Below are 17,601 nucleotides of genomic sequence, written 5' to 3' on the forward strand. Positions count from 1 at the left end.
GAATGATGTCTTAAAAAGTGGTTTTCAAACAAGCTCTTACTGACCTTATAAAATAGAACAGTAATGGCAGGTAATAAAGTAGAACCTGAATACTATGAGGATCACTCTTCCCTAAATGAAGGTCTACTTTTTTTTTTTTTTAATGGCTAATGAAAAACAAGAACTTTTAAAACTTTCTTGCAACAAACTCAACTAAGAAGGTATTAAAAACACAGCACGTTTATTTAAACTGTTACTCTTCATAATGCATTGAATCTTATCACAGGTCAATATCTTCATTCTATTACCTTATCGGGTACATTCATTCGTGTTATATAAACCTTCATATAAAATTAAAGAATTAAAAGTACAGCTAAGAACACAGTCATGATCTGCATGAGAGGATTCACCATCATGCACCCTAGTCCCTAATGCGGTTATTTTTTCTGTTTCCTGGGCCTCTCGAGCTTAGACTTGTTTTCATTTCAGAGAAAATAAAGTGGCTCTGCTGAGCTCTACCCCGCGAGGGCCCAGCCGCTGCTGCACTATCGGTGTGTGTTGACCCAGTGGTACCTGTCCACCCGGTGCCCAGCAGCAGGCCTGTGACCCTTAGGGATCTTATGCAATGCATGATAAGCATTTCCTAGGAGGCCCATTCGGCCATCATCCATATTCTTTTTGCGGGGGATATGGAACCAAGATTGAAAGGGCTGTTTCAAGTTTTCAACCTGGGGAGAAAAAAAGAAGAAAAAGAGAGCATGATGATTTTCTGTAAACTGATAAGCCACTTCTAAGGATTAAATATAAACCCATAACTCACAGGTTCAACCTTTCAAAAGCATAGGAAATACAAATGAATAGAAATCAAAGTAGATCATTATCTTTGGAAAATTGAGTTGCATTGGAGGGTATGAAGTAAGTCACTTCACATCTTTTAACAAAATTCTTTAGTCCAACCAAGAATTTTAAAAACAAAAAATTCTTAAATTTATTCAAATTAGTATATATTCCTGTGTTCTCTCCTACCTGATCCCCACCTCGCTCAACCCAAAACTATCTAATCACAATCTCTGGGGTTGAGGTCTAGAAACACCCATCTTAAACATCTCAGATGACCAATATAAATGTTTTGCAGACCACACTTTCAAAGGACATTGTTCTAAAAGAATATAGCTGACTACAGATCTGATCCTTAGATTAAGAAGATCTCTCTAAGCATAAAAATAGAATTAAAGGCAAACATTTTACTACATAATTTTAAACTTTACATATAGAACTAAATATGAACTACATATATAGTTTAGAAAACTAAACAAGCTAGGGGAAAATAGTTTGCCAGTAATATGACAAGGGGTTAAAATATTTCTAACCTTTGAAAAGCCTTTAATAACACATTAGGACCTCAAATGATAAATGGGTGAAGGAGAAAAAATTCATAAGACAGTAAGTACTTAAAACATTTAGGTACATGGAGTTTTTGTTTTAATGTTTAATTTAATTAATAAAAATGATATTTTTCAATGAGAACACCCAATTTTAGGGAAAATGATAAACACTTTCACATAGAGCTGGTAAGACTACAAACAAAGACATCTTTCTAGAAGGTACTTTGTCCTGTGGTAAGAACTCATAAAATATCCATACCCAATGACCCAGTAATTACATGTCTGAGAATCAGATCTCCAGAAATAACTTAGAATTCTGACATCTCTGTAAAAATTAGCTTTTTTAATATCACAACAATGTGAAAACAACCTAGATGTCTTCCAATAATACATTAGCTAAATAAATTATAAGGGAAGCAAATGATTTAAAATGTAAAATATTTAAATTGCTTTAACGTGTCAATACATAAGTGATTAAGAAAACAAATTTACATACATACAAAGGGTCAGAGATTCTCCCTAAATCAGTGAGCACTCAGCTAAGTAGAGGGTATAAAGAGAGAGAAGGAAGAAAAAAAGACAGAAAAGGTTTTGCCAGAATATTATTATTGTGATTTTAATCTTTATAATCTTTCCATATTTTCCAATTATTTGTTTCTTTGCTTTTACAGTGAGCATACTCTTTTTAGAATTAGAGTAGAAAAAAAATTGTACAGAGAAGAAATGGAGAACACTTTACCTGATAAATACTCTTTGGATTGTTGACTTTAGGAATTATCTGAGGTTCTTTGTTACAACTTTCTTCATCAGAGGAAGTGCCAGAGGAGTAGTCTAACGTGGCTCTATTAACAGCATCACTGATTTGTTGGGATAATTCCCATTCCTCCCATCTGTCTTTGAAAGAAGCAATTGTAAATGGATGATTTTTCTCACCATACCTAAGTAGGAAAGGAAAATAAAGCATTCATTAGGGATTCAAATTCTCACAGGTTTTATCTCTAATCTTTTCTGGAAACAACTCAGTAATTTACAAGAAGAGTTACTTTAAAAAAAAGAAAACAAATTCTGAGAGCTTGGCCAAGATAGTGGAGTAGGAAGACCCTGAGCCTACCTCCTCTCATGGGCACACCAAGATTACAACTATTTAGAGAGCAACTATTGATGAGAGACCGGAATCTAGCAGAAAAGATCTTCTACTACTAAAGTTATAGAGAAGGAACCACAATGAGACCAGTAAGAGGGGCAGAGTCATGGTATAGGTCAGACCCATACCCCTGGGTGGGCAACACACAAGTGGGGGGCTAATTACAGTTGTAGAGGTTCTCCCGAAGAAGCAATGGGTCTGAGCCCCACATGGAGCTTTCCAGACCAGGGATCCTGTACCAGGAAGATGAGCCTCCAGAATGCTTGGCTTTGAAGGCCAGTGGGGCTGACTTTAGGAAAGTCAGATGGCTGTGGGAAATAGAGATGCCACTCGTAAAGGGCCCGCACAAAATCTCCAGGACCCAGGGCAGAAGCAGTAATTTGAAAGGAGCCTGGGTCAGACCCACCAGCTGACCTTGGAGAGCCTCCTGGAGAGGCAGGGGGCAACTTGAGCTCATCCTGGGGACACAGACACTGGCAGCAACCATTTTGGGGAGCTTGTTCTACCACGTGGACATTCGTGCTGGCAAGCGCCATTTTGAAATCCTCCTTCTAGCTTATTAGCACCAGGACCCAGACCCGCCCATCAGCCCATCAGCACCAGTGCTGAGATGCCTCAGGCCAAGCAACTAGCCAGGTGGGAAAACAGCCCCACCTACTAGCAGGCACATGGCCTTAAGACCCCCTGAACCCACAGCTGCCCCAGCAAGCAGCACTGTCCAACAGAGGGCCCAGGGCCTGGCCCCACACACCAGTGCACCAGCACTAGCCCCAGGACCCACAGGGCCCTGCAGGCAGAGACCCCAGGACCCAGCTCTGCCTACCAGTGGGAAGGAATCGGCCCTCGGATGCCCTGGACCCTGCCCCCACCACCAATGAGCCACCACTAGCCTAGGGAGGAACCTCACCCACCAGTGGACATCCTCAAGACCCCTGGGCCCTGGCCTCACCCACCAGTGGACATCCTCAAGACCCCTGGGCCCTGGTCTCACCCACAAGTGGGCAGGCACCAGCCCCAGGACCACCATAACCCCACAGCCTGCCATGGCAAGACCCAGCCCACCCACCAGCAGGCTAACATCAGCTCCAAGATCACCTGGGCCCAGGCCCCACCTACCAACAGGCCAACACTAGCTCTGAGACACCTTGGGTCCCTCAGCCAGCCATTCGGGGATCCAGCCCCACCTACCAGCAAGCCAAAACAAGCTTTGGGACACCCCAGACCCTGTAGCCAGCTATGTCAGGGAGCTGCCCCAGCCCCCAGCAGGCCTACACCAGCTAACTCTAGGACCCACAGGCCCTGCAGCCAGAAATCTCAGGACTCAGCTCTAGTGAGCCAGTGAGCCAAAACTAGCCCCAGCACCCTCTCAACCACAGCCTGACCCACTGGCAGGCCAACACCAGCTCCAGGAAACTGTGAACCCCCTCAGCCAGCCACCTTGGGATCCAGCCCCATTCACCAATGGTCCAGCACCAACTCTGAGACACTCCAGAATGCACAACCAGTTGTATCAGGAACCGACCCCACCCACCAGCAGGATGACACTAGAACTGGAAACCTCAGCCCCACAACCACCAAGGCCAGAACCCAGCTCTGCCCATCAGTGAGCCAGCACTAGCCCCGGGACCCCCTTCCCCATGGTTCCGCAGTCAGCTGCCTCATGACCCAACCCCACAACCAGCAGCTGGCAGCCTCCATACAAGGCAGGGCCTGGCAACCAACCAGATCGGGGACCAGCCCCACCTACTAGATCACCAACAGTAGTCAGTCCACCACAACATAAGGACCCACACAGCCCACATAGGGGGCACCCCTAGAGCATATAGCTCTGGTGACCGGAGGGGAGTGCACTGCTGGGATGCAAAGGATGTCTCCTACAAAAGGCTACTTCTCCAAAGCCAGGAAATGTTATCAACTAACCAGATACATAGAAATAAAAACAAATTAGGCAAAATGAGGAAACAGAGGAACATGTTCCAAATGAAGGAACAGGATAAAACCCCAGAAGAAGAATTAAGTGGAGAAAGGCAATCTACCCAATAAAGAGTTGAAGGTAATGATCATAAAGATGAACAAAGAACTTGGGAGAAGAATGGAGGGAAATAGTGAGAAGTTAAACAAAGAGTTAGAAGATAGAGAAGAACAAAGCAGAACTGGAGATTACAGTAAATGAAGTGAAAATACACAAGAAGGAATCAACAGTAGATTAGATGATACAGAGGAACAGATCAGTGAACTGGAAGACAGAGTAATAGAAGTCACTGAAGCTGAAACAGAAAAAAAGAATAAAAAGAAATTCGAATATTTTAAGAGATCTCTGGAACACCACCAAGCATACTAACATTCACATTATAGGGATCCTAGAAGGAGAAGAGAAAAAGGGTCAGAGAATATATTTGAAGACATAATAGCTGAAAACTTCCCTACCTGGCAGAGGAAACAGATATCCAGGTCCAGGAAACACAGAGAGCCTCAAACAGGATCAACCCAAGGAGGACCACATCAAGATACATTGTAATTAAAATGGAAAAAATTAAAGATAAAGAGAAGATATTAAAAGCAACAAGTTGCATATAAGGGGACTCCCCATAAAGCTATCAGCTGACTTTTCAGCAGAAGCTCTGCAGGTCAGAAGGGTGTGTTGCAGTATATTTAAAGTGCTGAAATGAAAAACCTATGGCCAAGAATATTCTACTTGGCAAGGCTTACCCTCAGATTTGAAAGAGAGATCAAAAGTTTTACAGATAAGCAAAAGCTAAAAGAGTCCAGCATCACCAAAGCAGCTTTACAAGAAATGTTAAAAGGGGCTTTGCTAAGCAAAAAAGAAAAACCACAACTAGAAACATGAAAATTACGAAAGGAAAAAGCTCATTGGTAAAGGCAAAATATACAATAAAGGCAGTAAGATCAACCACATACAAAGCTAATAGGAAGGTTAAAAGACAAAAGTAGTAAAATTGCCTAGATCTGCAATAAGTAGTTAAGGGATACACAAAACAATTAGATGGAAAATATGATGTCAAAAAACAGTAATCATGAGGGGGGAGGAGTAAAAATGCAGGGTTGTTAAAATGCATTTGAAATTAAGAGATTAGCAACTTAAATAATCACATATGTAGATTGCTATATATAAACCTCATGGTAACCAAAAATTAAAATCCATAATAGATACACAAAAAACAGAAAGAAATTTGAACATAACACTAAAGATAGTCATCAAATAACAAGGGAAGAGAGAAAAGAAGAAAGGAACAAAATAACTACAAAAAAAACACCAGAACAATTAATAAACTGGCTGTAAGTACATACCAATCAATAATTACATTAAATGTAACTGGAATAAACGTTCTAATCAAAAGACAGAGTGACTGAAGATACAAAAACAATACTCATATATTTGCTGTCTACAAGAAACTCACTTCATATCTAAAGACACACATACACTGAAAGTGAGAGGACAGAAAAAGGTATACCATGTAAATAAGAAATGAAAAGAAAGCCAGGGTAATAATACTTACACCAGACAAAGTAGACTCTAAGACAAAGTAGACTTTAAAACAAAAACTGTAACAAGAGACAAAGAAGGACATTACATAATGATCAAGGGATCAATCCAAGAAGAAGGTATAACAATTGTAAATATATATGTACCCAACATAGGAGCACCTAAATACGTAAAGTTAATATTAACAGAGATAAAGGGACAACTTAACAGTAACACAATAATAGCAGGGGACTTTAACTCCCCACTCATATCAATGGACAGATCATCCAGACAGAAAATCAAGAAGGAAACACTAGCCTTAAATGACACAGTAGACCAAATGGACCTAACAGATACCTACAGGGCATTCCATCCAAAAGCAGCAGAATACACATTCTTTTCAAGTGTACATGGAACATTCTCCAGGACAAATCACATGCTAGGCCACAAATCAATTCTCAGTACATTTAAGTAGACTAAAATCATATTGAGCATCTTTTCTGACCACAATGCTACAAAACTAGAAATCACTATAAGAAAACTGCAAAAAAAAACCCCACAAACATGTAAAGGCTAAACAATATAAACTAAACAACCAATGGATCATAGAAGAAATCAAAGAGAAAATCAAAAAATACCTGGAGACAAATGAAAACAAAAACACAATGATCCAAAAATCTATGGGATGCAGCAAAAGTAGTTCTAAGAGGGAAGTTTATAGTGATACAAGCCTACCTTGGGAAACAAAAGTCTCAAACAGCCTAACCTTACACCTAAAGAAACTAGAAGAAGACAAATAAAGTCCAAAGTTGGTAGAAGGAAAGAAATTATAAATATCAGAGCTGAAATGAAATAGAGACAAAAAACAAACAAACAAAAAAAGATCAATGAAACTAAGAGGTGGTTCTTGAAAAGATAAACAAAATTGATAAACCTTTAGCCAGACTCATCAAGAGAAAAAGAGAGGGCCCAAATCAATAAAATCAGAAATAAAAAAGAAGTTACAAACAATAAAAAGATCACAAGATATTACTATGAATAACCATATGCAAATAAAATGGACAACCTAGAAGAAATGGACAAATTCCTAGAACTGTACAATCTCCCAAGACTGAACCAGGCTGAAATAGAAAACATGAACAGACCAATTACCAGTAATGAAATTGAATTAATAATGGAAAAAAAAAAAAAACTCCCAACAAACAAAATTCCAGGACCAGACAGCTTTACAGGTGAGTTCTAGCAAACATTTAGAGAAGAGTGAACACCTATCCTCCTCAAACTCTTCCAAAAAATTGCAGAGGAAGGAACACTTCCAAACTCATTCTATGAGGCCACAACACCCTGATACCAAAACCAGACAAAGATATCACAGAAAAAAATTACAGGTCAGTATCGTTGATGAACATAGATGCAAAACTCCTCAACAAAATATTAGCAAATCAAATCCAACAATACATTAAAAGGATCATACACCATGTCAAGTGGGATTTATCCCAGGAATGCAAGGATGGTTCAATAACCACAAATCAATGCAATACATCACATTAACAAGTTGAATAAAAGATCCTATTATCATCTCAATAGATGCACAAAAATCTTTCGACACTATTCAACATTCATTTATAATAAAAACTCTCCACAAAGTGGGTATAGAGAGAACATCTCTCAACATAACAAAGGCCATATATGGTAAGTCCACAGCTAACATCATACTCATGATAAAAAGCTGACAGCATTTCCTCTAAGATCAGAACAAGACAAAGATACCGACTCTCACCTCTTTTATTCCACATAATATTCAAAACTCTAGACACAGCAATCTGACAAGAAAAAGAAAAGGAATCCAAATCGGAAAGGAAGAAGTAAAACTGTCACTGTTTGGAGATGACATGATAGTATACATAGAAAATCCTAAAGACACCACCAGAAAACATTTTGGTAAAATTGCAGAATACAAAATTAGTATACAGAAATTTGTTGCAGAAATCTGTTACATTTCTACACACTAACAATGAACTATCAGAAAGAAATTAAGAAAACAATCTCATTTACCATCACATCAAAAAGAATAAAATACCAAGAATAAATCTAACTAAGGAGGTAAAAAGACCTGTACTCAGAAATTTATAAAACACTGATGAAAGACACTGAAGACAAAAACAGATGGAAAGACATACCATGTTCACGGATTGGAAGAATTAATATTGTTAAAATAACCATACTACCCAAGGCGATCTACAGATTCAGTGCTATCCCTATCAAAATACTAATGGCATTTTTCACAGAACTATAGCAAATAATTCTAAGATTTGTATGAAAACACAAAAGACCCCAAATAGCCAAAGCAATCTTGATAAAGAACAGAGCTGGAGGTATCAAGCTCCCGCACTTCAGCCTATACTACAAAACTCTGGTAATCAAAACAGTATGATACTGGCACAAAAATAGACACATAGATCAGTGGAAGAGAATAGAGAGCCCAGAAATAAACCCATGCACCTATGGTTAATTAATCTATGACAGAGAGGCAAGAATATACAATGGGGAAAAGACAGTCTCTTCAATAAGTGGTGCTGGGACAACAGGGCAGCTACAAGTAGAGAATGAAATTAGAACAGTTTCTCACACCATATAAAGAATAAACTCAAAATGGATTAAAGACCTATATGTTAGACTGCAAATGATATAAACTCCTAGAAGAAAACATAGGCAGAACCCTGATATAAATTGCAGCAATATTTTTTTTTTGGATCTGTCTCCTAAGGCAAAGAAAACAAAAACGAAAATAAACAAATGGGACCTAATGAAATTTCAAAGCTTTTGCACAGCAAAGGAAACCATCAAGAAAGCAAAAAGATAACCTACTGAATGGAAGAAAATATTTGCAAGTAACATAACTGACAAGGGATTAATATCCACAATATATAGACGGCTCAGACAACTCAATATGAAAAAAACAACAAACAAACAACCCAGTCAAAAAATGGACAGATTGGATTGGTTGAAGATGGCGGAGTAGAAGGACGTGCTCTCACTCCATCTTGCGAGAGCACCGGAATCACAACTAACTGCTGAACAATCATCGAAAGGAAGACACTGGAACTCACCAAAAAAGATACCCCACATCCAAAGACAAAGGAGGAGCCACAATGACATGGTAGGAGGGGCGCAATCACAATAAAATTAAACCCCATAACTGCTGGGTGGGTGACTCACAAACTGAAGACTCACACTTATACTACAGAATTCCACCTACTAGAGTGAAGGCTGTGAGCCCCACGTCAGGCTTCCCAACCTGGGCATCCAGCAACAGGAGGAGGAATTCCTAGAGAATCAGATTTTGAAGGCTAGCGGGATTTGATTGCAGGACTTCGACAGGACTGGGGGAAACAGAGACTTCACTCTTGGAAGGCACACAGAAAGTAGTGTGCGCATCGGGACCCAGGAGAAGGAGCAGTGACCCCATAGGAGACTGAACAAGACCTACCTGCTAGTGTTGGAGGGTCTCCTGCAGAGGCAGGGGGTGGCTGTGTCTCACCGTGAGGACAAGGACACTGGCAGCAGAAGTTCTAGGAAGTACTCCTTGGTGTGAGCCCTCCCAGAGTCTTCCATTAGCCTCACCAAAGAGCCCAGGTAGGCTCCAGTGCTGGGTCACCTCAGGCAAAACACCCAACAGGGAGGAAACCCAGCCCCACCCATCAGCAGACAAGCAGATTAAAGTTTTACTGAGCTCTGCCCACCAGAGCAACAGCCAGCTCTACCCACCACCAGTCCCTCCCATCAGGAAACTTGCACAAGCCTCTTAGATAGCCTCATCCACCATAGGGCAGACAGCAGAAACAAGAAGAACTACAATCCCGCAGCCTGTGGAACAAAAATCACATTCACAGAAAGATAGACAAGATGAAAAGCCAGAGGGCTATGTACCAGATGAAGGAACAAGATAAAACCTCAGAAAAACAATTAAATGAAGTGGAAATAGGCAACATTCCAGAAAAATAATTCAGAATAATGATAGTGAAGATGATCCAGGACCTCGGAAAAAGAATGGAGGCAAAGATCAAGAAGATGCAAGAAATGTTTAACAAAGACAAAGAAGAATTAAAGAACACACACACAGAGAGGACCAATACAATAAATGAAAAGAAAAATACACTAGAAGGAATCAATAGGAGAATAACTGAGGCAGAAGAACAGATAAGTGACCTGGAAGACAGAATGGTGAAATTCACTGCTGCAGAACAAAATAAAGAAAAAAGAATGAAAAGAAATGAAGACAGCCTAAGAGACCTCTGAGACAACATTAAATGCAAAAACATTCGCATTATAGGGATCCCAGAAGGAGGAGAGAGAGAGAAAGGATCCTAGAAAATATTTGAAGAGATTATAGTCGAAAACTTCCCTAACATGGGAAAGGAAATAGCCACCCAAGTCCAGGAAGCGCAGAGACTCCCATACAGGATAAACCCAAGGAGAAACACACTGAGATACATAGTAATCAAATTGGCAAAAATTAAAGACAAAGAAAAATTATCGAAAGCAGCAAGGGAAAAATGACAAATAACATACAAGGGAACTCCCATAAAGTTAACAGCTGATTTCTCAGCAGAAACTCTACAAGCCAGAAGGGAGTGGCATGACATATTTAAAGTGATGAAAGGGAAGAACCTACAACCAAGATTACTCTACCCGGCAAATATCTCATTCAGATTTGATGGAGAAATCAAAAACTTTACAGACAAGCAAAAGCTAAGAGAATTCAGCACCACCAAACCAGCTCTACAACAAAAGCTAAAGGAACTTCTCTAAGTGGGAAACACAAGAGAAGAAAAGGACCTACAAAAACAAACCCAAAACAATTAAGAAAATGGTCATAGGAACATACATATCGATAATTACCTTAAACGTGAATGGATTAAATGCTCCAACCAAAAGAAACAGGATCGCTGAATGGATACAAAAACAAGACCCATATATATGCTGTCTACAAGAGACCCACTTCAGACCTAGGGACACATAGAGACTGAAAGTGAGGGGATGGAAAAAGATATTCCATGCAAATGGAAATCAAAAGAAAGCTGGAGTAGCAATACTCATATCAGATAAAATAGACTTTAAAATAAAGACTACTACAAGAGACAAGGAAGGACACTACATAATGATCAAGGGATCAATCCAAGAAGAGGATATAATAATTATAAATATATATTCACCCAACATAGGAGCACCTCAATACATAAGGCAACTGCTAACAGCTCTAAAAGAGGAAATCGACAGTAACACAATAACAGTGGGGGACTTTAACACCTCACTTACACCAACGGACAGATCATCCAAACAGAAAATTAATAAGGAAACACAAGCTATAAAAAACACAATAGACCAAATAGATTTAATTGATATTTATAGGACACTCCATCCAAAAAACAGCAGATTACACTTTCTTCTCAAGTGCACATGGAACATTCTCCAGGATAGATCACATCTTGGGTCACAAATCAAGCCTCAGTACATTTAAGAAAATTGAAATCATATCAAGCATCTTTTCTGATCACAACGCTATGAGATTAGAAATCAATTACAGGGAAAAAACATAAAACACACACACACGGAGGATAAACACTACGTTACTAAATAGCCAAGAGATCACTGAAGAAGTCAAAGAGGAAATCAAAAAATACCTAGAGACAAATGACAGTGAAAACACAATGATCCAAAACCTATGGGATGCAGCAAAAGCAATTCTAAGAGGGAAGTTTATAGCAATACAATTCTACCTCAAGAAACAACAAACAGCTCAAATACGCAATCTAACGTTACACCTAAAGGAACTAAGAAAAGGAGAAACTAAGGAAAGAAGAACAAAAAACCTAAAGTTAGTAGAAGGAAAGAAATCATAAATATCAGAGCAGAAAAAAATGAAAAAGAGACAAAGAAAACAATAGCAAAGATCAATAAAACTAAAAGCTGTTTCTTTGAGAAGATATACAAAATTGATAAACCATTAGCCAGACTCATCAAGAAAAAGAGGGAGAGGACTCAAATCAATAAAATTAGAAATGAAAAAGGAGAAGTTACAACAGACACCGCAGAAATACAAAGCATCCTAAGAGACTACTACAAGCAACTCTATGCCAATAAAATGGACAACCTGGAAGAAATGGACAAATTCTTAGAAAGGTATAACCTTCCAAGACTGAACCAGGAAGAAATAGAAAATATGAACAGACCAATCACAAATAATGAAATTGAAACTGTGATTAAAAATCTCCCAAGAAACAAAAGTACACGACCAGATGGCTTTACACGTGAATTCTATCAAACATTTACAGAAGAGTTAACACCCATCCTTCTCAAACTCTTCCAAAAATTGCAGAGGAAGGAACACTCCCAAACACATTCTGTGAGGCCACCATCACCCTGATACCAAGACCAGACAGGGATACTACAAAAAAAGAAAGTTACAGACCAATATCACTGATGAATATAGCTGCAAAAATCCTCAACAAAATACTAGCAAACAGAATCCAACAACACATTAAAAGGATCATACACCATGATCAAGTGGGATTTATCCCAGGGATGCAAGGGTTCTTCAATATATGCAAATCAATCAATGTGATACACCATATTAACAAATTGAAGAAGAAAAACCATATGATCATCTCAATAGATGCAGAAAAAGCTTTTGACAAAATTCAACACCCATTTATGATAAAATCTATCCAGAAAGTGGGCAGAGAGGGAACCTACCTCAACATAATAAAAGCCATATATGACAAACCCACAGCAAACATCATTCTCAATGGTGAAAAACTGAAAGCATTTCCTCTAAAATCAGGAACAAGACAAGGAGGTCCACTCTCACCACTATTATTCAACATAAAGTCCTAGCCACGGCAATCAGAGAAGAAAAAGAAATAAAAGGAATACAAATTGGAAAAGAAGTAAAACTGTCACTGTTTGCAGATGACATGATACTATACATAGAGAATCCTAAAGATGTCACCAGAAAACTACTAGAGCTAATCAATGAATTTGGTGAAGTTGAAGGATACAAAATTAATGCACAGAAATCTCTTGCTTTCCTATTCAGTAACGGTGAAAAATCTGAAAGAGAAATTAAGGAAACACTCCTATTTACCATTGCAACAAAAAGAATAAAATACCTAGGAATAAACCTACCTAGGGAGACAAAAGAACTGTATGCAGAAAACTATGACACTGATGAAAGAAATTAAAGATGATACCAACAGATGGAGAGATATACCATGTTCTTGGATTGGAAGAATCAATATTGTGAAAATGACTATACTACCCAAAGCAATCTACAGATTCAATGCAATCCCTATCAAATTACCAATGGCATTTTTTATAGAACTAGAACAAAAAAAATCTTAAAATTTGTATGGAGACACAAAAGACCCCGAATAGCCAAAGCAGTCTTGAGGGAAAAAAATGGAGCTGGAGGAACCACACTCCCTGACTTCAGACTATACTAGAAAGCTACAGTAATCAAGACAATACGGTACTGGCACAAAAACAGAAATATAGATCAATGGAACAGGATAGAAAGCCCAGAGATAAACCCACGCACCTATGGTCAACTAATCTATGACAAAGGAAGCAAGGATATACAATGCAGAAAAGACAGACTCTTCAATAAGTGGTGCTGGGAAAACTGGACAGCTACATGTAAAAGAATGAAATTAGAACAGTCCCTAACACCAAACACAAAAATAAACTCAAAATGGATTAGAGACCTAAATGTAAGATGGGATACTATAAAACTCTTAGAGGAAAACATAGGAAGAACACTCTTTGACATAAATCACAGCAAGATCTTTTTTGACCCACCTCCTAGAGTAATGGAAATAAAAACAAAAATAAACAAATGGGACCTAATGAAACTTAAAAGCTTTTGCACAGCAAAGGAAACCATAAACAAGACAAAAAGACAACCCTCAGAATGGGAGAAAATATTTGCAAACGAATCAATGGACAAAGGATTAATCTCCAAAATATATAAACAGCTCATGCAGCTCAATATTAAAGAAACAAACAACCCAATCCAAAAATGGGCAGAAGACCTAAATAGACATTTCTCCAAAGAAGACATACAGATGGCCAAGAAGCACATGAAAAGCTGCTCAACATCACTAATCATTAGAGAAATGCAAATCAAAACTACAATGAGGTGTCACCTCACACTGGTCAGAATGGCCATCATCAGAAAATCTACAAACAACAAATGCTGGAAAGGGTGTGGAGAAAAGGGAACCCTCTTGCACTGTGGGTGGGAATGTAAACTGGTACAGTCACTATGGAGAATAGTATAGAGGTTCCTTAAAAAACTAAAAATAGAATTACCAAATGACCCAGCAATCCCACTACTGGGCATATACCCAGAGAAAACCATAATTCAAAAAGACACATGCACCCCAATATTCATTGCACCACTATTTACAATAGCCAAGACATGGAAGCAACCTATATGTCCATCGACACATGAATGGATAAAGAAGATGTGGTACATATATACAGTGAAATATTACTCAGCCATAAAAAGGAACGAAATTGAGTCATTTGCAGAGACGTGGATGGATCTAGAGACTGTCATACAGAGTGAAGTAAGTCAGAAAGAGAAAAACAAATATCGTATATTAACGCATATATGTGGAACCTAGAAAAATGGTACAGATGAACCAGTTTGCAGGGCAGAAAGTGAGACACAGATGTAGAGAACAAACATATGGACTCCAAGAGGGGAAAGTGGTAGGGGAGGGTGGTGGTGTGATGAATTGGGAGATTGGGATTGACATATATACACTAATAAGTATAAAATGGATAACTAATAAGAACCTGCTGTACAAAAAAATAAATAAAATAAAATTCAAAAAAAAAATGTGCAGAAGACCTGAATAGACATTTTTCCAAAGAAATGGACATACAAATGGCTAACAGGCACATAAAGAGATGCTCAACATCTTACATTATTAGAGAAATGCAAATCAAAACAATGAGACATCACCTCACACCTGTCAGAATGGCTATCATCAAACTGTCTACAAATAACAAATGTTGGTGAGAACATGGAGAAAATGGAACCCTTATACACTATCGGTGGGAATGTAAATTGGTGCAGCCACTATGGAAAACAGTATGGAGGTTCCTCAAACTAAAAGTAGGATTACCATATGATCCAGCAATATATATCCTGGGTATATATCCAGAAAAAAAACACTCCTGGGTACATATCCAGAAAATTCAAAATGATACATACACCCCAATGTTCAGAGCAGCACTACTTACAATAGCCAAGACATGGAAGCAACCCAAGTGTCCATCAACAGATGAATGGATAAAGAAGATGTGGCATATATATATACAACTGAGTACTACCCAGCCATAAAAAAGAATGAAATTCTGCCATTTGCAGCAACATGGATAGACCTAGAGAATATTATGCTTAGTGAACTAAGTCAGAAAGAGAAAGTCAAATACTGTATGATATCATTTATATGTGGGATCTAAAAAATAAAACATATGTATATAGCAAAACAGAAACAGACTCAGCAGACATAGAGAACAAACTAGTGGTTACCAGCAGGGCAAAGGGAAGTGGGGAGGGGAAAGATAGGGGTAGGTACAAACTACTATGTATAAAATAAATAAGCTACAAGGATATAGTACAGCACAGGGAATATAGCCAATGTTTTATAATAAATTTAAATGGGGTATAATCTGTAAAAACTTTGATTTACTATGTTGTATACCTGAAACTAATATAATTTTGTAAATCAACTATACTTCAATTTAAAAAAAAAACGAAATGGCTTGACAGCAAAGCACATTGAGAGACATTATGACCTTCAGCTACTAATACTGTCGTAATTGGCAGGGGTCAAGGAGTCTATAAAAGCTTTCTAGGAATTAACTAAGATAAAGTCAGATTACTTTCTTTCGATTCAACTGATGGACTGAATTGCTGATGGTAAATAACTCCTCTTCCCCCTTGATACTGCCTACAATACTTGGACATTATAATCTACAGTTGGCAATATGATGCAGTGATTAAAGTCAAATTTCAAATACTATGCAAAAATCTTTGTGCTTCCCACTCCATCCACCCTAATTGGGAAGTCTGTGTTGTCTGATATAGTTTGCATCTAGTCTTAGCCACACTGTGCCCTCCCTGCTAATCCAGGGCTTTGGAGCATCACCTTTCACAAAGGTGCATAGAGCTGACTAAATATCCTAAGGTTTCCAAGGGTCACAGAGCACACAAACTAACTCCAATGTGATGACTCACCTACAGCACACTTCAAAGGGATCTACCCATATGGTCATCTCCTTTGGAAGTCCCAGGTGAGAAAAATCCACATTACTTTCAGCACAGGCCCTTTCTAGAATAGGATCTTTATTCTGATTATTGTTTATCCTGATACACCTTTAAAAACAAGGAAAGGGAAACAAAGATGTGGTGACAGGTACTTTAGCTGGAGAATCATGTTGTAGGCAAGAAACTCCAATGCACACAGCTCCCACCTCACTCCCATCTTTCCTCAACTCCTTGGCAACCCTCCAGTTTTACAGCAAGAGTAAAATACCAACTTTTTACACAGCAACTCAGAACATGGATTCCATTACTAAGTCACACCAAAGGTTCACTGTATAACCTTCAGGGTAAACACAAGTTAGAAATTGTTTAATCCACCTCACATAAAGAGGTTTGCTCTATAGTTTTTGACTTGTACTATCATCTACCACATCTCCTTTTTTCAAGTCCAAGTTCAAACAAATAAATTTGAGCCCATAAAATTTTCATTACTTAAAGGTTGCCAACAAAATCATTGCAGGTGGTTACTGCTGACTTATTATTTCCCTTTGCCATGCATATCAACTCTCACCTGAAGGCTTGCCCTTTAGAAGGGTGATCAGCGTGCCAGTGACTTCTGTATGTTTCAAACAAGATCGTCATCAACTTTTCTGCAAAGTCTTCTATCTGTTGTTTACTCAATTTATCATGTTTTTTTGCTAATCTTGTGACAAAGAAGACTGTTGTTGCTATTTCATCTCTCATGATTCAAGAAGAGTCGACGAGTCGGTCTGCAGCCATTAAAAGGAGGCAAGAAGAAATTAAACAGAAACAAAGGTCTAACTTATTATCAACATGTAATTGCCATTTGGAAACTTTATATACCTTAAATTTAAAACAGAAGTCACTTGTTAGTCCTTAATGAACTAAAAAAAAGCACATCAATACTATCAATCAACAAAACAGCCAAGAACACCAATTCCTCAACTAACCTTTAATGATTTTCAAATCATTTGAATGATTTTCAAAGAAAAAAAATCTTTTAAATACTGTGATACACTTAAACAAATGAATCACTATGCAAATTAAATGCTTTTAAAAGTCTGGACATGGGACAGTAAATTACACCACGTACCAGTGTTGAAAACCTATTTACAGAGAGCAAAAACATTTCAGGATACAGTAGTTCCTAAAATGCGGCTCTCAGGTTGCACACTTTAAGTAAAAGTTAAGATTAATCAAATATATATTAAACTTGCCAGCAAAAGCTCTTTAGCCCAACAGAAAG

At 38.3% G+C, this 17,601-nt stretch overlaps 1 protein-coding gene across 1 annotated transcript; it reads right to left on the minus strand.

The window, feature by feature from the left end:
• Window positions 1-524: 524 nt before the first annotated feature.
• Window positions 525-17,078, minus strand: BTG4 (BTG anti-proliferation factor 4). The gene is made up of 4 exons (XM_061203080.1): window positions 16,906-17,078; window positions 16,308-16,445; window positions 2,104-2,302; window positions 525-707 (listed from the first exon to the last, which is right to left on the minus strand). The coding sequence occupies exons 1-4, from the start codon at window positions 17,076-17,078 to the stop codon at window positions 525-527; spliced, it is 693 nt and encodes a 230-aa protein (XP_061059063.1).
• Between the last annotated feature and the right edge of the window lie 523 nt (window positions 17,079-17,601).

Source organism: Eubalaena glacialis, chromosome 10, assembly GCF_028564815.1.
Source record: "Eubalaena glacialis isolate mEubGla1 chromosome 10, mEubGla1.1.hap2.+ XY, whole genome shotgun sequence".
In the NCBI taxonomy this organism is placed as follows: Eukaryota; Metazoa; Chordata; class Mammalia; order Artiodactyla; family Balaenidae; genus Eubalaena; species Eubalaena glacialis.

Coding starts and splice junctions, on each gene's coding strand:
- BTG4 (XM_061203080.1), bottom strand. CDS start 17,078: ATGAGAGATGAAATAGCAACAACAGTCTTCTTTGTCACAAGATTAGCA. Junction 16,446..16,905: donor TCTAAAGGGCAAGCCTTCAG/GTGAGAGTTGAT, acceptor TTGTTTTTAAAG/GTGTATCAGGATAAACAATA. Junction 2,303..16,307: donor CCCTTTGAAGTGTGCTGTAG/GTGAGTCATCAC, acceptor TTTCCTACTTAG/GTATGGTGAGAAAAATCATC.